Here is a 26,373-nt window from a genome sequence, read left to right as displayed (position 1 = left end):
ATTCTTTGGAGATTGAACTATTCATTTGAAGGCAAGTTAAAAATTCATTAAATTTTGAAAACTGTATCCGAGATTCATAATCTTTCTGTGAGTGTAAAATTTCTACAATAGCAGTTTTAATATTATTCAACTTTTTCCTTTTATACCTTTCCTGGACAGATTCCTTTGACGTTGGAAATGCTCGCTCCGACATCGTAAACAGGTATTTGGGGCAATTTGGTAGAATACAAGGAACAGCTCCAGGTTGTAAATGAGGTATTTTCAGAGAGAGGCTTATATTTTGACCAGTGCATTCATCTGTGTGGTAGGCTGCAGTTTAAAAAAATGCATTCTTGAAATGCAATTTACATACCTGTAACGTAAAAATATTTTAGGTTTTTCTTAAACAACAAAGTAAATCAAATTTTAATTATTAATTCAATCAAATTTTTAGTAAAAAAAAAAATTTCAAATACTTTATTAGCAACACTATAATAATGCTTGCTCTCAGTCTCAAAGAGATGACTATCTTAAAAGTTCCAATGTTTTACAGTAGTACATTTGTGACCAAAAATATTAAAAAAAATAGAGAAACTACTTAAACAAGCAGTATTCAAATGTCTTATGTTTTTAAAACATTTGTGACATGAAATAAAATAACTATTAAAGGAACTACTTAAATAATACAACGCAGTCTTCAAAAAAATATTTATCAAAATGTCAAATGTTTAACCTCATTTTTGTGTACGAATATAATAATTATTATAGGGATTCTATTCAAAATCATATACACAATTCATCATTCTATATCTTATTGAAATATGAAATCAATTTTATTATAATAATTGATATTTTGGAAGTTTGAAGTTTAAAAGATGGCAGTTAAAATTGGAACCAGTTTAAAATATGTTTTTAAACACACGATGATATTTAAAACACCGCCAAGCTTAAGTAATTACTTTGATTTATGATTATTAGTAAGAAATATCAATCAACATACCTTTGACGAGCTCGTAGGAACAAAGTTATGACGACGAATCGGCCGAAGCCACTGTGGTAGAAGTGTTTCATCTTTCGGAAAAGAAAAATCACTTATTTTCGACAAATTGTCGTAATTTCCTCTGCATTTAGGCACATAACATTTAAACACTATTGTATCTTACGTTTTAAAAGGTTTTTCTGGAGTTTTCACTACTAGAAATACTATAAAAAATGATAATTGTATGCGAGCGTCTCGTGACGCACGATAAAAACCACACGAAAACCAATACAAACTGTACTGCGTATACACCATAGATTTACATAGATGGACCATCATGCATCGCCTAAGATTCATCGCCATATTGGATTTTTCTATGCGAGTACCATGGCATTTGTAGAGGGGGTTGTGCTAGAACACCCCAGTTAGAGGTGAAAAAGCGACAAAAAAAACTAAGAAGTAGAAGACAATAATTTGATGATGGATTTTGGATAGACCATAGATTGAAGATTTAGGATTCATAGATTAATTATAGAAATTTGACGAGAGAATAATTTGTGATTTGACGTGTATTTGATTCTGTATTTGACATAGTTTGACGTATCGGTGAAGTATCAATTCTTCGTTATATTTGATATATCTTCGAATTTTTACGTTTGTTTCGATCATTTATCAATTCAAAATGCAGAGCGTTATTAATTCTGTAAAGGGTACGGCTTTAGGTGTTGCTGAGTATTTAACACCCGTATTAAAGGTTAATTTGTGTGTCAAACTTGCCTTTGTTATCATCTAATTGTGTAAAAACTCATAGTAAATAAATCGTATATTGTTACAGGAATCCAAGTTTCGGGAAACGGGTGTTCTCACTCCCGAAGAGTTTGTTGTGGCAGGTGATCACTTAGTTCATCATTGTCCAACTTGGCAATGGGCATGTGGAGATGAATCTCGGATTAAGCCTTATCTTCCAGCAGATAAACAATTCTTGGTAACACGCAATTTACCGTGTTATCGACGATGCAAGCAAGTAAGTTTGATGAGAGATTATTATTCTGATTCTAATTTTTTTATTTGCACCACAACAGGACAGGAGTCACAATTTTAATGGTAAATTACAGCACAGGACACCCAGGCGTGAGAAATATCACTTTTTTGTTTTGTATTATCATTATCACCAGGAATCGAACCCTTATGTCAATGTTATATTCCTATAATTATTTCTTACTTTTGATCTAATAGTGCATAAGGCACTGCGTGTAAAGCATGGTTTTGATACTTGAGCAAATAAAAATTATAAATATTATAATGTAAGGCTGAGATAAGCAACATTGACAGAATCAAGAAAAGAATTCTGTGTTGGTTTTGACATGTAGTGAATGGACAGCGAAAGAGCGGCTAATGAGATTTACGTTGTGAATGTTGATGGATGCAGAAATCGAGGAAGACTGAGAAAGACATGGCATGACCAAATCCAACAAATACTTGAAGATGGACATGTCAAAAGTCGAAATAATCAGCGCGCGTTTATGAGATGCATTAATGTAGAGGAAGGAAGATCTGTATGCAAAGACAGAGTGATACGGCGTTCTATCCTCTCTGCCTATGCCTAGGGGGAAACGTTGTGATGGTTTGTTTGTTTGTTCTGCTACTTTTTTCCAGTAATGTTAATTTTGTTTTGGAGCTCGGTGGAGTTGCGACAGCTAATTAATTGTTAATGAACTGTTCTCCTTTTTCATCAGTTGTTCATTAAATATCAAAATAGGTCTGTCAAATCATTGCAAAAATGTATATATTTAATACAAAAAATTATGTTTTTGTATGACTTTTCTGAGTAAGTTCGATTTTTAAAACATTATCTTCTATGAAGTATTTATGTTTTCAAACGAATGGATTTTTTAGGTAGTTTACTAGTAATAATATTCTAGCACAGCTGTTTTGATAAAATAAATCGTAATTTGTACTGTTCGGTCTTTAATTTATATATTTTAAAATATATTTTTAATTCAACATTAAATATGTTTTTAATTTAATATAAAATATATTAAAAAAGCTATTTTATTTTTAATATAAATGCAAATGTCAGTGAAATATAATACTAATAATATCCGATACAAAAAGTTATTGTCCTCCGTACGAAATGTTATTTACAGATGGAATATTGCGAAGATTATGAAAAGGTCATTGAAGAGCAAGATTCAGAGGGAGGTTGGGTAGACACACATCATTTTGATAATGCTGGAGTCTCCAGTATAGATGAAAAGGTTTGCAAATTTGTATTACGTAATAGCATAGTGAACTCTCGATTCCGCTATAGGTACATTCTGGAATTTATCAGTGTATGAAAACATCATAGTGTGTTCCACAAAATTACATAATTTTAATTGTGTAGGATTTTTGCTTGTTGATGCAGGTAGCTCCTACACCAGTTAGAAGAGAGGAAGAATCTATGTCGATGTTTTGAATTGTATTTTTTACATTTTGTACTCACAGTTGTCTTATTATTCATCATCATTTTCCTGCCTGCAGTGGTTCATAGGGCACTGCGTTGGTGCTCCAATGCAGTGTACCTCGAACATTCTTGTTATATGGAATGTGAGGTGATCAGTCTTACACTACCAGTAAGCAGGTGCCAGTCCAGGAACGATCAAATATCCCGTTGTAGAACATTGTGTTTTTAAAACCAACACATAGGACTGCCAGAAATCAAATTCAGGACCTCATGCATGGGATGCGAACACGCCAACCACTACACTACAAGGTGGACTTATCTCCGATCGATCTGCTTTCTCAGAATTTTTACCAGTGAGTAGCCATCGAGTCAAAAGCACCCGTCCAGGGTTCTGGTTCTATTTCACTCATAGAACATTCTTTAGCTTCCCGGACAAAAAACAGATTACTATGACCAATTTTTTATTTTCAAAAATTTTATATATATGTACTTTACTGTGTATCATCAATGAAATATTCATCAACGTAGGTCTGTGAGATGACACTCGAGAGTGCCAATGGAGATTCTGATGACGAAAAGTCAAACGAAGGTTCCGATGAAAGTGCGGAAGAGGATGGAGAGGCTGAGGATATGGAGGCATTTCAGCAGAGTGGGTTGCTGGATGAAGTCGACCCTGTGAGTAAAATTATTACGTACAAATATATAGACACGCAGGGTTTAAGTTTCTGTTTTTCACTACGCTAATGCTTTTGCTACGAATCATCCGGGTCTTACTGTTAACTCATTATATTATTATGACTTTCAGTCTACAGCATTAACACAAAGGAAGTCCGAGTCTAAAGCAGTAAATAAACAAGAGGGTGGTGAAATTGTTCACACCCGTACTTATGATTTACATATCACATATGATAAATATTATCAAACTCCAAGACTGTGGTTGATTGGATATGATGAGGTAAATAAAATATTTGATAATTTATACTCCACTAGTTACTACTATCCCAATTCATTTATTTTTTTTCATTAAATTAAAATTCTACCAACTTACATAAGATAGTTATAAATTAAACATGTATTTAAGTTTATTAGTAGTAGTACTGGCGAGACACTTGACTCACGCATGAAGTGTTCTGGGTTCATTTCCCAGTGAATAAGATTCAATGGAATTTTTATGTGCATATACAATGCTAAAATTTTTATCAATACAACAATAATGGTTGAAATCGTGGGGAATAATTTTTCAAAGTGGTCTTCAGTTCTTTTTTTAAAGCATTAGGATACATTAGCAAAAAAATTGGTTTTTACCAGTTAATTTTATGCTGCGAACAATTTATTTGAGCCTTATATCCTTATTGCCTATTCTATATGTCTACGGATTTGAGTGGTTATCTGACTGGAAAATTATGTTTCTTTAACCTTTAACACCCTTATTATCATAAAAAAACCTCTTTCAATATGTCATCCGAGAACAATCTAAGACTTATACAAATACATACAGAATTGTAAAGACATTTTTATTATAATTTTGCTTTTATCTAAAAAAAATATACATATAGATGATAGATAGTTGGCCATTACTTGTTCAACCGGGCTGAAATAAAATGCATATATTTTAATATTAATATGCATTTGTTAATCTGTATTTGAACAGTCTATTATAACATTCAATGTCTCAATTAAATATTTATCTTAACTATTCGTTTTTTTTCTCGATAAAGATTCGTCTCCAAGTAAAATTATTTTTAAAAGTTTATCACGATGAATGATTTGTAGAAGCTAGAAAACACTATTTACCCCATATTTACATTTACAATACTTATTTTATCAGAAACGCCTACCTTTAACTGTGGAGCAAATGTATGAAGATGTATCACAGGATCACGCCAAAAAAACCGTAACCATGGAGTCACATCCAAACTTGCCAGGACCCAGTATGGCTTCTGTCCATCCATGCAGGTCTGATTTTATTTATCCCTAATTTACATGTTTTAGAGGGAGTCAAAAGTTGTTTTTCATGTGTTAATAAAAACTGAAATCTTATATATATATATAATTTATTGTTATGAATAAACAAATATTTATTTTTTACAGACACGCTGAAGTGATGAAGAAAATTATAGAAACTGTAATGGAAAGTGGTGGAGAGTTGGGAGTTCATTCTTACTTAATTGTTTTTCTTAAATTTGTACAAACAGTCATTCCTACCATTGAATATGATTACACACAAAATTTCACTATGTAAATGCAAAACCAAATTTATTACACATTCACATCAAATTATTTGTATTTTCTCGCTAAGTATATTATTTTGTACTTGCTACAAAACTCATGGCTACTGCGTACTACCACCTAATATATTTTTAGCATATTTTATTGCCTGAAAGAGGAAACACAATATGTGTTGTGATATTATTTTAAGTTTAAATGTATTTTTATTTAGAATTTCTTTTACATTTTCATATTTTAGTAAGGCATCTTTGTATGTAAATAATCATATCAATCAAAAATATTTTGTTACAGTTGGATTTTTCGAAAATTCCTTAAAATAAAAAAAAAAAGATCTGTTTTTTTATATTTAGCATATAATCACAAAGTTATATTGATATAATTTTGCAGCTTACAATTTTTACATATGAAAAATATGCAAGAAAACTATTCCGCTGTGTATAGAAATAATGTATTTAGAAAATAAACTATCTTTAAGACAAACTTGTTTTTAATTTTTGCTTTGGTTCATCATGTAGTCTAACAAGCTATTTTATTCTTCTTTTGTCAGATTTTTATGAAACTGAAAAGTTATTTTCTTAATGATTTTTATTAAAGGAACAACTCGCTTCTATACCTCAACCAGAAATTATTTTGAGATTACATTAAATTTGATGTTCCAACTTTAAAGGGAGCTGCATGAATGCAATTGTAAAATATAATAAAATCTGCTGTGGTTGCATATTGAATACCCATTTGATTTGGTTAGCTCACATTTTGAGTAGTACTTTTTTGTAGGATTCTGCCTGTAAAACTGTTGAAAACCGTCAATCTCTGTCAAAATATCTGTTTTTTTTTTTTAATAATAAAAAACCAACACATGGAATTGCAGTTGTAGTTGGGAATCAAGGTAAGAATAAAACAATGTATGAATTAAATACATAAATATAATTAAAATTAAACTAAGACTATGGGTAACTTCATAATCTTGATAGTATATAAATATGTTTTAACGTTTATAGTTTGTATAATATTATGTACAGTGTACATTAATTTATCTATACATATTGGTTGTTGAGACACCATTTCAGCTAAGAATGTCTCAAAATAGCTATGTATATCTTTTCTCAAAAGAAAAATTTATCGTTTAATGGCAATTTGCAATAAGGCTTGGTTAAATTACGTACCTAAATAGTTGATAGGATCAATGCTGCCAGCTGCCATTCTAAGCACAGATAAGGTATCAAAGTTTGAAGGAAGTGGAAGAAATCGAAAACAAATTTTGCCACACCCAGAGAAGTGCCTAATTTCAATAAAAATAAACATGTTATTAATATTAAATTTACTATATGTACATAGTTATGTATATTACATAATGTTATTTTAAATTTTCAGAATGGCACAGTGAAGGTATGCATGCACTATCAACATTAATTAATCTGAAAATAAAATGCTACAATTCAAACCTAAAATAATACTACGCAAACTATTATAAATCTTTGATGACTACTAACTTACAAATGAAATAATTTATTGATGCTTACTTTTAATATATTTTACTGCTGATTCATTGTATTCAATAAGAAAAGTAAAAATATTATTTGTCACTAGATAATGATTGTAAAAAAACTCATAGAATGTTCTTGTTTCAATCTGAATATTGAAAAAAAATCCATCCTTTTGTGAAAATATTATTTCTTGTCAATGAAATTTGGGTGATTTCTTGTAACATACTATTAGATATTTTTATTTGATTTTTACATTATATAGTTTGTAGGTATGTCAATTCAGAAATTGTATTTAAAGAAACTCAGTACAGCTTACTATTATAACGTTTATATTTGAAGCACTAACTTTGTGGTTATTCACATTTTATTTGAACTATTATAACATTAACTTAAGTAGACGCATAGAAACATGTATGGTACGTACTGCCTATACACATACTTTGGTTCTTTTTGTGCATGAATGTGAATTATTTAGATTCTAATGTTTACTTTCAAGTATTTAAATATTGTACTTGACCAAGCAATGCCTATGTTAGTCTACCCTATATTTTAAATATGTTATTCAATAATCTGTTTACTCCACTTGCCTTAATCATTATAGCACCCTTTCCTTAATTTAATTGTTAATGCTTATTTCAGCCTTGCGTTATTTCAGAATTAATATAAATATGTACTTATCATATTCTCTTATCCATAAGCAATTTATTTTCAACGAAAAAAAATATGGTAGTTATTTACCAAGGGATTTATCTAGCAATAACAGCTAATACTGCACTAGAATTTATTGTTTTAAGTTAGGAATGAACATTTATTACGAAAAAATAATTAAGTGTGGCTAAATAAAATTGTCAATGGAAGATTTATAAAAAAAGGAAATAAGAAGATTTAATAAAATCTTCAATTAAAATCAAAAATACATATATCCATGTTACTGCGTATTTAATTATAAATATTTTTATTCTAAATAAAAGTAATTAATTTGATACTCCAATGATAATTTTGGTTGATTAAAATCGTAAGTGTGTAATATATTAACAGAACAGTTTTTAAGTTCCCCGGTAAAAAAATAAAATAATTATTTACACGGGATTGCAGTATCACCAATATAAATATTATTATTATAACATTATTATTATTTTGTTCACTGATAATGTCTATGTACTGTAACTCTATAAATGTTGATTTATTATTGCTTTTCTTTAGGGCAATTAGTATCAAGGTCATTAAAATATGTAAATGCTAACAAAGTTTTCTCATATTGGCTGATACTTTTCTGGTTGGTTTAAATACTGTTTTGAGATCTCTCCTGTGTTTATACTAGTTGCCAAATGCAAAATATGACATGTTATCGTCAAGTGAGGCAAGAAACCGCACACTCTGTCCACCAGGGCCCATTACTCTAATGGGCTGCACGAGTTCCTCAGAGGTGATTTCTTCGCCTATTATTTGCGGAGCCAAGATAAGTTGTTCTTTAAGAATCTGAAAACAAATACAATTTGAAGATTCTTCCTAATAACATCAATAAATTGATAACAACCTGCAAGTAAACGTCGTTTTACGCTGGGGTTCCGTTCCAAGAATCGGCTTAAAATGAACACAAATATAATGGAAGATATAAATAAGCTTAGGTTCCATGTCATAATTCTAAGAACAATCTAACATGTTTTGAGTATGTCTAAATGCTTGCAGACTGGCTGGATTTTCTCCCTAGGGAGTTATTCATATTTAAATTTGTTGCAACAGAGAGGGAAATATGGGAGTCTAGGCATTTACAGGGCTTATGACCCGTCATTGGCTGATTTAGTCTGAAAGCATTTGGACATGCTCAAAACATTGATTAATTAACTACCCGGTAAAAGAAGTATACAAAATTGGAAAATTGTTTTCAGGTGTTGCCTAGTAGGTGAATTGGTTCAGTCGGATGAATCTCACCCGCATGATAAAGGTTTCAGCTCTTACTTCACAAAGGTCAACAGGTGGAACAGTTGAGGAAATGTGGATGTTCAAACATAGGCAAAATGGTGAATGTTACACAGTGTGTAAAGTGGCCACTTAAACCAGCCAATGACAGGTCATAAGCCCTGTAAATGCTTAGAATTCTATATTCCCTTCTCAAAAATGTTATCCCTCTCTGTTGAAATAAATTTTAATATGAGTAACTCCCTAGGGAGGAAGTCCAGCCAGTCTGCAAGCATTTGGACATACTCAAACATTGTTAAATTAACTACCCGGTAAAAGAAGTATACAAAATTGGAAAATTGTTTTCAGGTGTTGCCTAGTAGGTGAATTGGTTCAGTCGGATGAATCTCACCCGCATGATAAAGGTTTCAGCTCTTTTACTTCACAAAGGTCAACAGATGGAACAGTTGAGGAAATGTGGATGTTTAAACATGGGTAGAATGGTGAATGTTACACAGTGTGTAAAGCGGCCACTTAAACTAGCCAATGACAGGTCATAAGCCCTGTAAATGTCTAGACTTCCATATTCCCTTCTCAAAAATGTTATCCTTCTCTGTTGAAATAAATTTAAATGTTTATTTAATACATATCCTATATTATATATTCAAAGTAAACTACAAATGTATTTAATAAATACAGTTTAAATTAGTTTACAAAACAAATAATAATCTATTGATATTAATAATGATTTTTTTAATATAATAAATACTAACTCACCAGTTCGCCAGTGCTAAATTAAATTCTCACACTTTAAAAAAAAAACATGCAATTTCATTCTTGCTTTGATTTTTGCTTCCTTTCTTGCAGAATCATACCATAAAAATATAATCATGCCTTTTTATTTTTCTTAAAAACGAAACAAAAACTAACTCTGAAACTATTTCACACACACAATAGGCTGCTCGCGTACACGGTAATGAAATAAAACAACGTGTAAAAGTGTGTGCAATTAGAATTACGGCGTCTACTATCGTCTGGTGTCGGCCGAACAGGGGAATCCCATGCCGGCACCAACTGGCGTAGTTGTAAATCGAACTGGCGCAAAACAACGTTTACCTGTACTGCAAATCTGTGTTATTTCTTGTGGTAGTCTAAGAAAAAAATGCTTATAATTTTTCAAATAGATTTCCTTCTGGTCAGTTTTAAGGATTATTTTTTTAAAATTCAATTTGCAATTTTATCTGTGTATGCAAAGTAATCATAAGGTACTCACATTATCATCATCATCGTCATCGTCATCATCTAATTTATCACTTAGTTGAACTGGAATAGTCTGTCCATCATGAGTAGTAACCTGAAAAATATATTAATTATAAAAAAAAACCATAATGGATCAAAAATGAGTAAGCAAATTAATTACTAATCAAGTTAATGGTAAAAAAAATAATATTGTCTGTTTGAATTTATTATTTTAAATCTCAAAAATTTATATTTTTACGCTGTAATTATTATATAACTAATAAATTATATATGTATAAGATTGATCGATATTACAACATAGATAGAGAATGCTTTTGAGAAGGGAATATGAAAGTCTAGATATTTGTAGGGCTTGCAGCCGTTTATTAGTGATCACTTTACGAACTGTGTAACGTTGACCATTCTGTCTATGTTTGAACAAATATAATTTAATAAATACATATATACTGACCCAAAACAAAATATTTTGGGAATCTTGAAAAAAAACACCTTTTCTTACATAACAACTAAAGTATTGATTAGTAATTGATGGTGATGATATTCTGTAATGAAGTAGTATTTTGCTTGTTGTAGAGTAATTTGGAAAATTATCTTATACCACATTTCTTCTTCAATAACATTTAGGAATAGTTACCTGGAGAGATTTTCCTCCATCTGATGATGTGATTGCTAATTGTGTTCCATCTTGCATCGTAAAATGGAGAGGGTTTCCATCCTCATCAGTCACCTGAATTATTGTTTAAATAATTGTCAATAAGTAAGGATACCTATATTTTATTCAATCATTTATATTTTTTTATTGAAGAAGCGAAAACCTTGACTATATATTGATTTTCTAGAAGACAAACGAGCTAAATAGAAAAAATTGAGTTGGACATTTTAATGCCAAATGTATTAAATGAGCATGTCGTACCATTCACCCTCACTAGAACATAATTTTTTCTTCTCTTCCCAAATTGTACTCGCATATTCATAATAAGCGACATTAAAACAAACATAAAAAAGCAACTTGTCAAACTTGAACTGCTGTCCTGAAAATATTTTGTAAATAGCATGTACGTCTTCTAGATCATCTTGACAATAAAAAAGTAGTTTGATAAAAATATTAATTTTAAGACCTCTGACACCTTATTGTTTGCATATTGTAATGTTCGACTTGAAAAGAAAGACGACACATATTTTATGTGAAGAATGGAAATTTTTCACAGTTTTACATGTAATAGCACTAAAATTAGGTTTATGCCCGGCAATTGAATACGGAGATCTGGAGTGGCATCCAGTTAAGTTCTGAACTGGTTTTTAGTGTAGGGGTAAGCTGAAAAGCCAGTCTCACGTCGGAAAGCCGATACAAACAGAAGCAGAACCACGATAGTCTTCCAACGACTGCAGGTGTTCATCTTTAAGTCCAATCCAAAATGTTGGCTACGACAATGCACCTCAACTCTAGGAACCTCTATAACCTTTCCACGGAACCCCAGTTGTGTTTTTAGGAACCGCTTTTCTAGACCATCGATATCTTATGTACATATGTATATATAAAGCACTGAAAATAATATTATGTAAATATAAAGTCTATTTACAAACGTCAGTCTAAAAAAATATTCTCAGCAAATGGTCAAGTTGTTCAATTCCAAGACCATTACATCTCTTGAGAAAAACAAAATTACACAATGTAAAAAATGACATGATAAATCTATTAAAAAAATAAAAAATCAACCTGATCAAACACTGTTGTAGGTAAAGATTCCATATTGTGGTTTTGTTCGTACGCATTGTCATCTTCCATATTTTCTGTATTATATAAGTCACACTCTCCGAGAGCTTTAACATCAGAATCCTTGAATTAGATCAATATTGTTGTAAATGAACAAAGCCCATAAGGAGTCGTATAAAACAAATTGAAAATAGTATTTTTATTCATACCTCGTTAAAAATGTGAAATGTAGATGTTCCATCGGCGTCATCTCCAGTTGCTTGATATGTGACATATACTATTCTTCCATCTGATTGATCGTTTACATCACTCAGAATAGTGACTGTGTTATCGTCAAGCGGAGCTTCAGGAAAGACATTTAATTCTTGTGTATCACGATGAATCTAAAGTTTGTTCAAAATGTTTTGTTCTGTATAATCTTAAAAACAATAGCAATTTAATAAAAATATAAGTGCAAATTTAAAACATGGATAAAAACTATGATTCTTTAAAGAAATTTATTTATGATCTTTCCGGCTGCTAAATTCTGCAGTAAATTCATTCATTTATAAATTTAGGTAATATTATATATAAGGTGGTATCCATATAAATCTCCACCAACAAGCCACGGAAAGTGGCTTGGCGGGATTTTAGTTACTGTAAAAATATTCTTTTTTATATTAAAATGTCAAAAGTGTAAAAATGTAAATAAAAAAAAATCTAAAAACTTTTTATTTGGATTTTTAGTGCCGTAACATTTTATTATTTAAATATTTAAGTTCTAATAGTTTTTTACAACACAGTTGTGATTTTGTCTTAAACAAATTCATACTAAATTTAGAACAATTAATAATAATTTTTTTGAATCGTTTCAAGTTCAATAAATAAATTTAGATATGAAAATAATAACATTTGTAAAATCCATATTAATATTCATAAATACTGCAAATACACTTTGAAAATATGTAGAAGGTTTAAATGCTACATTAAAAGTACACATTCTAAAATTTCATTATTATGTAATTAACTATTGAATTTTACTGAATTATGCAGAGGCTTCAATCACTGGTTATAGATGTTATATATTTTACTTTTATTATGTTCGAGTTTTGTTGTGGTAATATGGTAGTCTTACAGAGTACAATCAAAGATCCGGGGTTCAATCCATACTCTATATCGCAACTAGAAACATATTATGTGTTTGTTACCTTTCTATGCTTGGTTAGATTAGAACAATCAGCAAAGGTTCTACCGCAGACATTACAAGCATATGGTCTTTCTCCAGAGTGTATCCGTTGATGTTTCCTCAAAGCCCAATTTTCTGTGAAGCTGCGATCACATTCAGTGCATGAAAATGGCCGTTCACCACGGTGGCGGCGTACATGTACTCTCCATGTTTCCTTATTCAAGAACCTGAAAAGATATGCTTTAATCTTTCAAACAAATCGTTGGTAAAATTTAAAAGATATAAATCTTATAAATACAATTTTGTCTTGTGATCATGAACAAAGAAGATTTGAATATACAAAATCATTCATATTTGAATGTATATTATAAAATCAGGACCTAAATTATTGTGTGTAACCATAACATGACGCTTGTGGTCAATGGCTTATTTTTAGTGTTACAATGACTTAATTCTTGCGTGTAAAGAAATAATTTATTTATATAAACGTCAAGACAATAAATGTACACAAAGTATACCTACCACCAATTGCATGATATTGTAATAATTTAAATTATAAAACCTAATTACAAAAAAAATTAGGAAATGAGGTAGAAAGAAAATGAGAAAAACCGTGCGATTAAGACATGTCTAACTGTAAAAGTACAGTAGTGTGGATTAAGTCCAACCCCTCATACTCGTCCTGTACATGTGAGCTGGGAGAGAATGTTGTGTGTAGTTTGTGTTTTTGTGCTCGCACAAATAGTAGTTAATACCTTTTTCCACAGTCTGCACACTGCCATGGCTTTTCTCCTCGGTGCCTTTGGAGATGAAGGCGATGTTGTGACGATGTAGTGAAGGCACGTTTGCAGATAGAGCAACTGTAAGGTTTTTCTCCAGTGTGAATTCTCATATGCTCCGCAAGATTTCCATTCTGGCTGAAGGATTTCCCACATACTGAACATGAATATGGTTTTTCACCTGAAAACAAATTTGGGCTTTAAATCATACCATTACATCATACCATTTACCACACTTGATGATGCACAGGGCACTCACTGTATTGTTATGTAAAGTCCAGAGTGTCTCCTTTATCTGTTAAATGAAGGTAAGGTCCGTGGACAGTGAAATATTGCAGTGTTAAGCTAACTTTTAAACAAAATATTTCATGTCCATTTTTCCAGAAATCGAACCTGTCAATATGTTGTACAAGCGTGGTAGGTGAATGCTCCAGCCACTATATTACGAGGCGACCTTATCTCCACTTTATTTAATTTTTTAGGATTTTTACTCGAGAATAGCCATCGAATTGAAAACACTTGAAGATTGTGATTCTATTTTACACAGATAAATGTATTATTTATTCGTGCGGCCACATACATAGTAGACAATGTAAAAATAATTGAGCTGTGATTGTAAACTGCAAATTGGCATTGTTATGATTTAAAAAATACTTCTCTAATTCATATTCAATTAAAACTGCATTGATGGACTGATGCATCATATATATATATTTTTTTTTTTTAATACGGCCTAAGCTAATTACAATAGTTACATGAAGAAACATATGTACAAGGGACTGAACAAAAAAAACATCAAACTATCTAGCAAATATGTATACGAAAGCGATATGAAATTTATTAATGATTTAGATTAAAATATCAATAAAATTCCTTGGCTTGCTACTAAAACAAAGTAAAACCAAATTATTTATCAAGAAATATCTAAAAAAAACATCAAGGTTATGAAATTGATTATTTTGATAAAAATAGTTGATATGTCAGGAATCAAACTTAAAAATGTATACTAAAAAAAGTCCAATGTGCTAACAACAAAATAGAGGTGGACAAAAGCATTAAATTTTACAATAACATAAAAAAATCAAACCTGCATGCCATCGAAGATGGAGAGCAAGACTAGCTTTGTACGCAAAAGGCTGCTCACATACTCCACAAGTAAATTTCTTCACACCTGTGTGAGTCGGTTGATGGTTTATCAAGTTAGGCTTAGTTTTGAAAGTTGCGTTGCATATCTGTAAGAAAAAGAAAATATGTGAAACACAAAAGCCATAATACATAAATATATCACATATATGTATGTCTATTTTTAAATAAGTAAGTCAAAAAATATCATTTTCAAGTGAATTATTTGAAAAAATAATAATTACAATAAGATAAAATACAATTACCTTACAAACAAAAGGCCTGTTATCTGAATGAACGAGCTGATGTCTCTGTAAAAGCTGTCGGTGCTTAAACGCCCTTCCACATTTACTGCAAACAAATCTACGCCCATTATGTTCTGTTTCTTTATGATAAATAACCGAAGACGGATGACTTAAAACCTAGAAAAAATACAGTTTTGGAAAAAAATTATGGAGACTATTCGAGTCCTAATATTTATGCACATAATAAAGTCATATGTGAATACTCACACTGTTAGTGAAATTCTAGATTGCATACATTATTTTTCCTTACTTATTATCGTAAATTAAAAAATACACATATGTAAAAAAAAATAAATACATACATACAAAAAAAAGCTATTTTAAAAATATTAATTGAATTAAAAAATATAACAAAATGTTTACCTTGCCACAGAGATCGCAAGCATAACCACGGTGTCCTTTAGGAAAATGGACTAACATATGCTGTCTAAGGGAAACTTGATACGGGAAAGTTTTTCCACACTGCTCGCATTTAAAAGGTCTTTCCTTGAGATGAGATGCCTAGAAATATTTTTTTAAATATAAAGATACAAAATACTACATACAATTGCGAAACTAACATAAGTACATTATGAGATTCTTTGAGCCTAGATCCAGCTGGTTGTAGTTTGTGTAATTGTTTTAATATAAGACTGGATTTTTCTTAGTGGGACGGATTTGAGTAGGAAACTCCTTGATGATTTTCCATATGCTTGAGTTTACTGTTTACCATATTGATGTGCAATATATATGTTTTTTGAAAAAAATATTTTTTATAATTATTTTTTATGTTTCTAATCCTATATTTGTGATGGTATACTCATGTGTCTGTGCTATAAAATTGCTCGTCCCATCTCAACACAGGACTTTTAGTCCCATGGAGTTGGGAATTATTGTATCAAATAATGTACAATAAACTTATGTATGAAAATAAATAAATATAAATATTTACATTCTGTTTACTTTATTCAAACTGTTGCAAGCACCTACAATATTACATTTTTGTTATTTGTTATGGGTTACTTAGACCAATACATATAGATATTCTTAAACATAGATATTCTCGTGATTATGTATAATCAGATAGGTTGATAATCAAGAATAGGTAAAGCAGTAATTATATTACCTTCATATGAACTTCACAACTTTGTTTGGAATTAAATAATTTATTGCATTGTGTGCATTTGTATTTGTAGCCATCTGTTTTTTTACAATCTAGAATACGAGGTGTAGTTTCAGGAGTCTCAAAACCTTCTTCTCTAGAAAAATCTGATATAAATCATTAAAATTAGCTATTTTGTGTTTTCAAGAGTCAATACAGCAATCATGTTAGGACACGCAAAAACTATTAGATAAAAAAATCACCTTCTGTTGCTATTTGAGATTGTTCTTCAGCAATAGTTTCCAACAACTGTGTTGGCGCCTTCAGATTACATAATAAACTTGTGGCATTATCTTGTGGTTTTAGATTGTTTTCCCTAACAACAGTTGTATTTGTTGTGTGGTTTTCAACTTCGTTGTCATCAGCAAAAAAGTTTTCTGGACACTGATTTTCTATGTTCTCATTGGCGGAGATAATGGTATTTTGGTCTTCTGTAGTAACCTCGCTAGCCTGTAAAAATAAAGCATTCTTCAGAAAATCAAAATACGATATGGAGTTTCAGTGGATTTTTTGTGTTAACCTAGTGCACACTATATATTTCGTGGGGGATTATCAGTCGACTACCGAGCCTTATACAGTCGACGAGGACTGTCCGTCGAATGTGGCACATCCCATTGGAAAGCATGCAATGCAGTTTTGCTGATTAGATGCGGACGGAAAATTCACGTGCGGGGAATGGAACAGACGCCGAAGGCGAGCAGTCCACCCAGGTAACACACGGTCACCCGTGTCGTGTGGCCGATAACAGTAAATCAATGCAATAAAATATATTGGCATTCTGCACCAGAATATCGGCGACGGAATTTCTGCTGAGTGTGGTGCTAGCCTTTAAAACTTCCTATATATCCCCAAAATGACCTCAAAAATCCTTTTCAATAAGAATGTTGATGATGGCGAATTACCAAAGTGTATTTAAGTGATCAGATTGCATGACTCGAGTCTAAAATCAATTTGACATGTCATAACACATGAGACAACACTATAACGTAGGCAAAAAGGTCCATAACCTTTTGCCAGAATCGTGGAAAGACGGGAGTGTTGTCAAGTTACGGAAGGTGTTGACCTCGCTCTTTCATGACATTGGTCGTAGGGAGTCAGAAAAGTTGATGCATGCCACGGATTGGAGAACCTTACTGGATGTCAAAAATAAAATATAAAAAATAAGGAATAATTTAAAAAAATATATATTTATAGATGACAACCATGAAGTTTCGCATAAATAAATTGTCTATGTTTTTATGAATGTATGTATGTGATGCGCATGGGTGTATGTACGTGTGTGTGTATGTACATGTGTATATATGTGTATATTTATATATACATGTGTGTATATGTGTGTATGTCTGTATGTATATGAATCAAAATGTGTATCCGAATAAGTGTATATTTTGTTTGTCTGTGCTCTATATTAATTTGTTAAATATTATAATATATAAAAATGTAATTGCCTAGCTTGGAACGGGGTATGTACCCTTGTTAGCTGGGCAAAGTGAATATGGAATTGTATTTTGATAAAGAGTGTGAATAAATAAATAAAAATAAAAAAAAAATATAAAAAAACCCACTTAATCTGATAAAAATTTACGAAACACAAATACAACATAATTTTGAGTTTGAACATATTTTTGCAGACAAGGACTGGATTCAACTCCCTGGGGAATTGTTAATATTAACTTATTACAACAGAGATGAAGAACATTTAAGAAAAGGTAATATAGAAGTCTAGGCATCTACAAGGCTTATGACCTGTCATTGGCTGGTTTAAGTGGCCACTTTACACACCGTGTAGCATTCGTGTTGATAAACCCACCTGGTCCATGAAGAAGTAGACATTGAAAAAATAAAATTTTCAGGCGTTGCCTATTATGTACACACAAATCTCACCCGCAAAAATAAAGGTTTCAGCCCTTAAACTTCACAAACATCAACAAACAAACATAAACCAGCCAATAAAAGGTCATAAGCTCTATAGATGCCTAGACTTCTATATTACCTTCTCTAAAATGTTCTTCATCTCTGTTGTAATATGTTAAAACACAAAATAACTGTTTTTCTCTAAACAATCATTTTTGCCTTAGGGCACTTTGAAAAATCCCTCTTCAATTATTGTTAGTACACCCCTCGGCTAGTAGGATTTTTTTTATGCAGTTGTCTTTTCAACTACCTGAAATTATTGGCAATACATAATAGTAAACACGACTCATCCGGGCTCAGTAAGCATTCCAACTGGCAAGATCAGATACATACCGAATTAAAGATATTATTGGATTCTTGTGAAACAGGTGGAGTAAATTGTGCATGATGAAGAGCAAAGTGGGCCATATAACGTCCAAGGGATGTAAACTCTACCTGACAGATAGCGCAGGTTTGACGAACAGAACGACTTTTACCTGGAAATAAATTAAACCCAATCCTTATTACAAAAATACTGCACGTTCCTGCAGATTCCTATTAGTTATGCCATACTTAAAATAAAAACTATGTTTTCTAGAATTAAGTAAATGTTATTGAGAAACAATGCGGTTAAGATTTTAACTTTAGGAAGAATACAAAATTACATAAGGTGTTGTTACAGTTTATCAATGAAAAACGGCTTAAGACTATGAAAAAAAATTAAATATACTCAATGTGTATTTGGTAAGTGTTCTTACTTGTATCAACCGCCTTTGGTAAAAAGCAATATAATGTAATTGCTCCAAAAATATCTAATGATTTATTGCCAAATATAAAAGATTCAAAATGTAAAACAAATTTTAAAATAAAAATAACTGCACATATAAATACTGTAGGGAGAGACATTTTTGAAAAATACATGTAGATCAATAAACGTAGTAGTTTATATAATTGGTACACATTATTTATATTTTATGTATTTCATTACTTTATATTTGTTTTTTATTATATACTACACTATGTTATTTATGTTTAAGTAACATGTATTCTTTGCACATATGTATATATACTTTATATTTGTATGATAACAATTTTTAATTTCTTAATTTTGATTAGCAAGGCATTTATAATTAAGTAGTTATAGTTTTTTTTTGTTATTGTTATATTAGTTTAGGACTACTTATGCTTTAAAAGATAAAAAATCTCCATCTTAGAACAGGCTGAGCCATGTTAGATGGAGACTATCCTAAACGGAGAACACTCCGTTTTCATTTTCAATTCACTAGTTTTATATAGTTTCCTTGTAACTAAATATGTATAAATTATTTTATACAATAAATTTACAAAATATTTTTTATTTAAAAATAATAATAAATTTTCGGAGACTTTTTATTTGATAATTTAATATTAATTATTATTATATATGATAATTTATTTACAACTTTACTTCTATTAAAAAAAAAAACAAAATTGATAAACTAACGTTACTAAAATTTTATTGCAACTAGTTTTTTTAATATTTCAAAATGAACTGGTAGATAATTTGGGGAAAAAACTCTACCTTTAGGTCTTCCTCTTCCCTTGGTTTTATTCACAATGACTAGTTGTCCTAGAGGAGTCCCCTCCGGTGTTTCCATGTGACCGATAATTTCATCTTCCCATTGCTCTGGGTTAGCGGGTTTTTTCGAAGAGGGGTCTACTTGTGTATTGTTGTCAGACTCACTCTCAGATTCGTCTATGACACCTTCTTCACGAAATATTCTTTCTAACTCTTTTCCCTAGACAAAAATAAAACGATACAGTTTGTGAATTTTATAGACTATTCTTGGAGAAAAATATCCTCCTGGGAAGTGCGGAAGCGACAAGGTCGTGTGGACGTCAACCCACAAGATGGAGCGGCTTGGTCACTGAATTATCACTGACAAATGCCTACAGAAGAGCACAAGACCGTTCTAGATGGAAGGAGACTGTCCACAGATAAGCCATGCCTGGAGTCAGGCGTGATCAACATCCTCAGATATGAGGCACGGATTGAGAGAGAGAGAGAGATAGATTATTATAGATAAAAATTCCTGGTTAATAATTAAGATAATGAATATCAATCCAAACCCTTTGTATTCGTTCTACTAGTCTTCATTGCACATTGAGTGCTTTGCGTAAGCGGGTGTCTTCAAGAATGATAATAAACATCTTTTAAAGATGCCTGGTAGCACAGTGATCAATCAAGAAAAGTAAAACTAAACCACGGAGTTTAATCACCATCATTTTTGTGTCTGCAGGGCAATAAATTGGCGCTCCAATCGAAAAATTATGGTTACTTGGGAGGTAAGGTGATCAATCTTACGCTTCAAGAGCCAGTTCAGAAACAATAAAATATTGGAAAGTAGAGGCATCCTAAAAAAAACGATATTAGCAATAGTGTAACAGACGCGACGGGTCACTTTCTCTCTTTTAGCGATCGCGCCCGTCAAAAGGAACTGTAATCCATAAGTGCAGGTGTCACCGCAGTACGGTAAGCTCCTAGGGAGATTACGGCTGCTTAAAGACCCCTTGCAGGCTCGCTAGTAGGTAGCGCTGCCGACTGCAACCTGAAGCAGGCAACCGGGTTGTAAGGTCGGTATCACTCTATCGTCAGAAACGGCATGTGTTCAGGGGGAGGTAGCCAAGGCGCAATTTGTTTGGGTTTGAAAATCCAGTACAATGAATATCCGTATTCCAAGTCCACGGGTGTAGCGGCGGTCGAATATTCCAAGTGGCGAAGAGGTCCGGATTGAAGGAAAGTCGGGAAGTGGAGAGATAAAATGTAGAGTAAAAGCTAGTAGTGAGATTGAAGAATGACTGATTTATTATTTAGTTGTCAGCCATATATATACACAAGATATTTTACCCCGCGGCAGCTCCACTCGACCAATAGCGGGTGGGACTAGACCGGCCAATCACGCCGAGAGAGGGAGAGTGAGCGCATTCACCTACTCTATCTGTCTGTCTCGGGCCACATAAAAGGACGTTCCCCCCCACTACCCGGTCACATTTCAGCGCGAACCGCGCGGCTGTTAACATACAGACAAAAATGACTGGTATTTTAGTCAGTAATAATATTCCCCATTTCGTGTGCTTCGGTATGGCAATGATCACCCTGAAAATGACGAATGGTAGTCTTTATTATGGGGGCAGTATCTCGCATACATATATCGAACTCCCTATTCTGTGCACATATTAAGAGAAGGGCCGCTAAGTTAGCTTACATGGCGTTACGTCGGCAACAAATAGCATCAACCTTATCAGGAATTGAACCCAGGCCAAGATTGGCAGACACATTACAATATAAGGCAGACTTATTTCCGCTCAAATTCTTTTTTCAGGATTTTAAGCTGAGAGTTATCAAGTTAAAAACTTCATCTGCCCGGACACATAATTCAATACTAGACAGAGCTTAATACTTCTAATTTAAATTGTTTAAAATCACTGTAAACTGTTGTAAACTTCTAGTTAATAGATCATGCCGAAAGTAAAATAATTTTAATTCTCACCTGAACAGCCTCCTTAAAACGCTGGGGAGCTTTTCTACGCCGCTTTCCTCCATCCGAGTCAGGTATCTCCTCTTTATGTTCATTTTTTATTGTTAGACAGGTTTCTGGTATGAGAGCCTATTAAGGCAAAGATTAAATTATATTAATTTAAAGTATATAAATTATAGTTAGAATGATTAAATCTTATTTTATTTGCTGAGAGCAGAAATTAAAAAACTAAAATATTGTCAAAATATATTTTTTTTAAATTTGTGTTTTTATTTTGCTAATACATATTTTAAATGTGTACAAAACATTTTCCTTATTTTAAATCTATGTTTTAATAAAATGCATTGAATTTTGGATAGGTAAAAACGCTGAATAAAATAGGAAGCCGACAACCGAAGAAATAACAGTAGATAATAAGGTTCATATATTTTTTTAACAGCAATAAATACCTCATTTAGAGCAGGCGGAGGATAGGTTGGTTGAGTTTTTTTTGGGCGACCTCTTTTCCGCTTTGGCTTATCAAGGCCTTCTACTCGAAGAGTTATGGAATGGTCAGAAGAATAAAAATTTCCATCATCTATAACTTTAAAATACATTCCATTTAATCATTAATAAATTGCACATTTTCTCAACATTCATTCTAATAAATATGATTATGTAAATTAAAATGGACAGTTATTATTCATTTAGAATACTTACTGTGAACAACAATTTTATCTTCAGCATCATTAGCTTCTCTTTTTAGGGTTTCATTTTCTGCTTTAAGGAGGTCTCTTAATATCATCTATAAATCATAGTAATATATTACACTTACACATCGACCTGTTAATACACATATACATGCTTTGAGCCCTCAAAAATTATGACACTTAGCTGATTCCCTAACGCTCAGTAATACCCAACTTGTATTTAGTCATTCTTCGACCGTCAGCCAGGCGTGATGCTTAGAATAGAAACCAAAATGTCTACTTGTGTCATGAATGCACGTTAAAACCTTTCAGATAAATATTGTAAAAGGATTGTGTAACTTTTAATTGGTAAATATTCATTCATGAGTAGGATTGCCATATTTTTTCTAGGGTCTCGTCGGGACATTCTGGGGTGGGGAGCTGTATTAACAGAAAAAGCAATTATTAAAAATATAAGAGAAATGTTTTTCATTCGTTTTATGTGGTGCTACTTTCCAAAGAAGTATTTGCTTGCTATATATTTTTGATGGCTTAAAATTAACCTAATACTGCAGTATTGAATCTACAGTCCCGTGTAGCAGACAATATTTTTATTGATTCACTGCATTGGGCCAACATCAGTAATATTACTTTTTCGACTATGGCTTTATAAGCAGGAATTTAAAATAAATACAAGCGTAATTTCAACAATTTACAAAAAAAAAAAAACACTTCTCTTTCACAAAACCTATCGACTTTAACTCTATTGAGGCAAGTTCAGCATCTACGAAATTGTTTAGATACATAAATTGCTGAAAGCATTTGCCACCTAATCTACTCGTCCGCTGTCAGTACGACCTTGAAAGATTTTTGTTCATTAACGGCGTTGCTGCACTGTGTAAGTATCAATTGGGACATTATAGGTTTCATCGGGACGTGGAAACGGGGGGCTTTATAATGGTGACAGTCCCGATATATCGAGATGGATGGCAACCCTATTCATGAGTGATTAACAAAGCTTAAAATAATTTATATTCAAATAAAAAATTGTTTATGTCAAACTACGCCTAGCGGCGTGATTGCAAAGCTCTTCTTACTTACAGGAATGCACTGATAGGAATATGTTAAAATATAATAATCTAAAATGCAATAAAAATAAATAAATGGGTCAAAATTATAAGGATTTTAAGGAATGAATCTGATTGGGATCCACCAAATATGAATGTTGATTGTAAACATTAAAATACAAACTTTTTTATAAACCAAAAATGAGTATCCTCCAGTTTTCAGTAGTATATGCATGCTCATTGAATGCAGCCCTGGGTAAACAAACAAACTTAGTAACTATGGGTACGTTTTCATGTCACTACTTAAAATATTATACTCTATAGGGCACGTCTATGTGTATTAATAGGTGAATGTACTTACGCAAATGATATAACTGATAAATTTTATAATCGGTACAAAAGGAAACATCTCCAATTCTTAAATTATTTATAAACCACATATTATAATAACATTTAACATACTTGTCCCGCAACAATCAAATCTAGAAATTGAACAGTAGCTTCTAGTTGTATATTGCATCCTGGACATATTGATCTTGGCAAACGTAAGTCAGAATCAACCTAAAAAAACATTTTAATCAAATAAATTAATATTTTTTTAGTTTAGAAAAATAGACAAGTAAGCATGTTTTATTTATTTATTCATTTTTATCCATTATAAACAAAGATTAATAATAAAATTAATGTGACCTCATGGGGATACCTTCCATAACTCATTACACAGTTACAAAGTTACTAGATACTTGACCCTGACGCTGCAAAAACAACTTAAAATTAATACAACTTTCAGTCAAAGAGGATTGGCCTACTACTCGGTTAAAGTGTACAATCTACTTCCATTGTCCATAAGGACACTTAGTAAGTAGTCTCTATATAAAATTTCTATTAAGAAATGGATAGTGGAGGTGGGGTGCGCACGGATCGATGAGTGGATGAAGCCAAATAGGTAAAAAATTGTTTTCTGATTATGAAATTTTGTCTGCAAAGTTATATGAATTTATTATGTTTTTATGATTATTTTAGTTTATTTTGCTTATTATGTGTACGATGATAATTAGATTAATTAAGTTTTTTATTTTCTTATTACGTTAACTATGTTAAATAACTAATTTAAGGCATGTTTCATTATACATATTATAAAATGTTTCCCTCGGCACGGGCACTGGAAGTGAAGGAACATTATTCTGTATAAAAACAATTGTAAAAGTATAAATAAATAAATACAGAGATAATTAACAAAATATTCTGACACTACGTATATTAGTTTATATTTAATTTATGTATATAAATCACTAACATACGATTTTGAAAGAGTTGTAAATACATGAAAAAAATTATACTTGAAAAAATTAAAGGCAATTTTCCAGAGTAGGTACTAAATTTCTAAAAATATTTTAGACGGTTGGCAGCACTGAAATTTGACATTTCAGATCATTAACTACTTCTTATTTTTATTTCTACGTTTTATTTCATTTTTATTGGCAATAATTATTATAATAGTAATTCATAATATACAGGTGAATTAGAAAAAAACTAGAACAAGTGTGGCAACGTCAATGAATGTCAAAAGATGTTATACTTACTTTGGATATCGTTTTTGCTTATTGGCATTTTGTTTGGTCTAAGAGTTTTATATTATATAGCCAATTCAAATGCAACTAACACAAAATTCGGACAAATGGTGAATTTGAAGACAATAATATGTATGGGATCAGGAGGTCACACTGCAGAAATGTTGAGAATTTTAGAGAAAATGAACAGATCCAATTTTAATCCAAGATTATATGTTATGGCGAATAGTGACAAAACTAGTGAAATAAAAGTAAGCAATTTTGAAGAGAAAATATGCACCTCTCTTCCAAATGGAGAATATTCTATTGTTAAAATTTACAGAAGTCGGCAAGTATCCCAAAGTTACATATCTTCAATATGGACAACGTTATTTTCTATCATAACATGCATTCCAATTGTTAGTCAATATAAGCCAGATGTAATAATATGCAATGGTCCTGGAACATGCATACCGATTTGTTTTATTGCATTTATAATGAATATTTTATGCATGAAAAATTGCAAAATTATATTCATTGAGAGTATTTGCAGAGTGAGAACACTTTCATTAACTGGGAAGATTTTGCTTTATATTTCTGATTTATTTGTGGTACAGTGGAAACAGCTATTGCGTTTTTCAAGGGCAAAATATTTTGGCAGACTGTCGTGATATAATATTCAAGACGAGTTAGAAGTGTACTTCAGCCAATGAAATAATAATAAATATATATATGTACTAGCATTAATAATAGATTTTTATTTTATCCCGCTAGCATCCGTACTTTCAGATTTCAGGATAAATAAATAGTAATTATACTGATTTTGGAGTAGAAAAGTTAAATGTCATTTGAAGAATGGTGGTCAAAATGTCGTCTTTTTAATATTTGAAACGGAAACGTACCTTGATCGGCAAATATTTATTAATGAGATTCCTTAATTCGGATTCTTCCTCACCATCTTCGAATAAAGCTATTCCGTTTGGATTTTCTTCGGCACACAATCTGCATAAGGAAGAATAATATAACGTATCTTCCATGATGGCGGCGGTTGTTGATTCATTATTTTGCTTCACTTGACTACTCGTTTAGTTTGCATTATTGCCGCTAGTGTTCAAAATCACTAGAATTTCTGATTTTTTGGAACAAATATGTTACTTGGAAATGTGTTTTACAGT

The 26,373-nt window shown here is 31.6% G+C and overlaps 3 protein-coding genes across 4 annotated transcripts; 2 read left to right on the top strand and 1 right to left on the bottom strand.

The window, feature by feature from the left end:
• The first annotated feature begins 1,319 nt into the window (after positions 1 to 1,319).
• Positions 1,320 to 6,113, top strand: Atg3 (Autophagy-related protein 3). 2 transcript variants are annotated; one of them, XM_088234886.1, is made up of 7 exons: positions 1,320 to 1,712; positions 1,794 to 1,982; positions 3,106 to 3,216; positions 3,933 to 4,079; positions 4,210 to 4,359; positions 5,233 to 5,360; positions 5,496 to 6,113. In XM_088234886.1, exons 1-7 carry the CDS (start codon positions 1,641 to 1,643, stop codon positions 5,644 to 5,646), a joined length of 948 nt encoding a protein of 315 aa, XP_088091012.1. In that variant the 5' UTR covers positions 1,320 to 1,640; the 3' UTR covers positions 5,647 to 6,113. The 2 variants fall into 2 exon arrangements, with proteins under 2 accessions (XP_088091012.1, XP_088091013.1); XM_088234887.1 differs by having other exon boundaries at positions 1,339 to 1,668.
• Positions 6,114 to 6,538: 425 nt separating this feature from the next.
• Positions 6,539 to 26,235, bottom strand: LOC148276022 (uncharacterized). Its single transcript, XM_088234885.1, has 19 exons — positions 26,101 to 26,235; positions 24,111 to 24,209; positions 22,613 to 22,697; positions 22,363 to 22,496; positions 21,926 to 22,042; positions 19,957 to 20,173; positions 18,750 to 18,892; positions 16,706 to 16,952; positions 16,467 to 16,609; positions 15,725 to 15,862; positions 15,323 to 15,478; positions 15,022 to 15,166; positions 13,911 to 14,115; positions 13,178 to 13,382; positions 12,200 to 12,373; positions 11,994 to 12,113; positions 10,911 to 11,003; positions 10,290 to 10,370; positions 6,539 to 8,596 (listed from the first exon to the last, which is right to left on the bottom strand). Exons 1-19 carry the CDS (start codon positions 26,233 to 26,235, stop codon positions 8,435 to 8,437), a joined length of 2,799 nt encoding a protein of 932 aa, XP_088091011.1. The 3' UTR covers positions 6,539 to 8,434.
• On the top strand, positions 24,723 to 25,945 carry Alg14 (ALG14, UDP-N-acetylglucosaminyltransferase subunit). Its single transcript, XM_088234888.1, has one exon. It carries the CDS (start codon positions 25,219 to 25,221, stop codon positions 25,867 to 25,869), a length of 651 nt encoding a protein of 216 aa, XP_088091014.1. The 5' UTR covers positions 24,723 to 25,218; the 3' UTR covers positions 25,870 to 25,945.
• Positions 26,236 to 26,373: the final 138 nt, after the last annotated feature.

This window comes from Micrasema longulum, unplaced genomic scaffold (genome assembly GCF_059751315.1).
Source record: "Micrasema longulum isolate JH-2025_06_02 unplaced genomic scaffold, ASM5975131v1 h1tg001297l, whole genome shotgun sequence".
In the NCBI taxonomy this organism is placed as follows: Eukaryota; Metazoa; Arthropoda; class Insecta; order Trichoptera; family Brachycentridae; genus Micrasema; species Micrasema longulum.
This window is presented reverse-complemented; position numbering and strand designations above follow the sequence as displayed.

What these genes read in the sequence shown, in the direction of transcription:
- Atg3 (XM_088234886.1), top strand. Translation starts at nt 1,641, where the DNA reads ATGCAGAGCGTTATTAATTCTGTAAAGGGTACGGCTTTAGGTGTTGCT. An exon ending in ATTTAACACCCGTATTAAAG is followed by an intron (nt 1,713 to 1,793) that starts GTTAATTTGTGT and finishes ATATTGTTACAG; the next exon opens with GAATCCAAGTTTCGGGAAAC. An exon ending in GTTATCGACGATGCAAGCAA is followed by an intron (nt 1,983 to 3,105) that starts GTAAGTTTGATG and finishes TGTTATTTACAG; the next exon opens with ATGGAATATTGCGAAGATTA.
- LOC148276022 (XM_088234885.1), bottom strand. Translation starts at nt 26,235, where the DNA reads ATGGAAGATACGTTATATTATTCTTCCTTATGCAGATTGTGTGCCGAA. An exon ending in CTCCGCCTGCTCTAAATGAG is followed by an intron (nt 22,043 to 22,362) that starts GTATTTATTGCT and finishes TTGCCTTAATAG; the next exon opens with GCTCTCATACCAGAAACCTG. An exon ending in CTTGCGATCTCTGTGGCAAG is followed by an intron (nt 15,479 to 15,724) that starts GTAAACATTTTG and finishes TATTTTTTCTAG; the next exon opens with GTTTTAAGTCATCCGTCTTC.
- Alg14 (XM_088234888.1), top strand. Translation starts at nt 25,219, where the DNA reads ATGTTATACTTACTTTGGATATCGTTTTTGCTTATTGGCATTTTGTTT.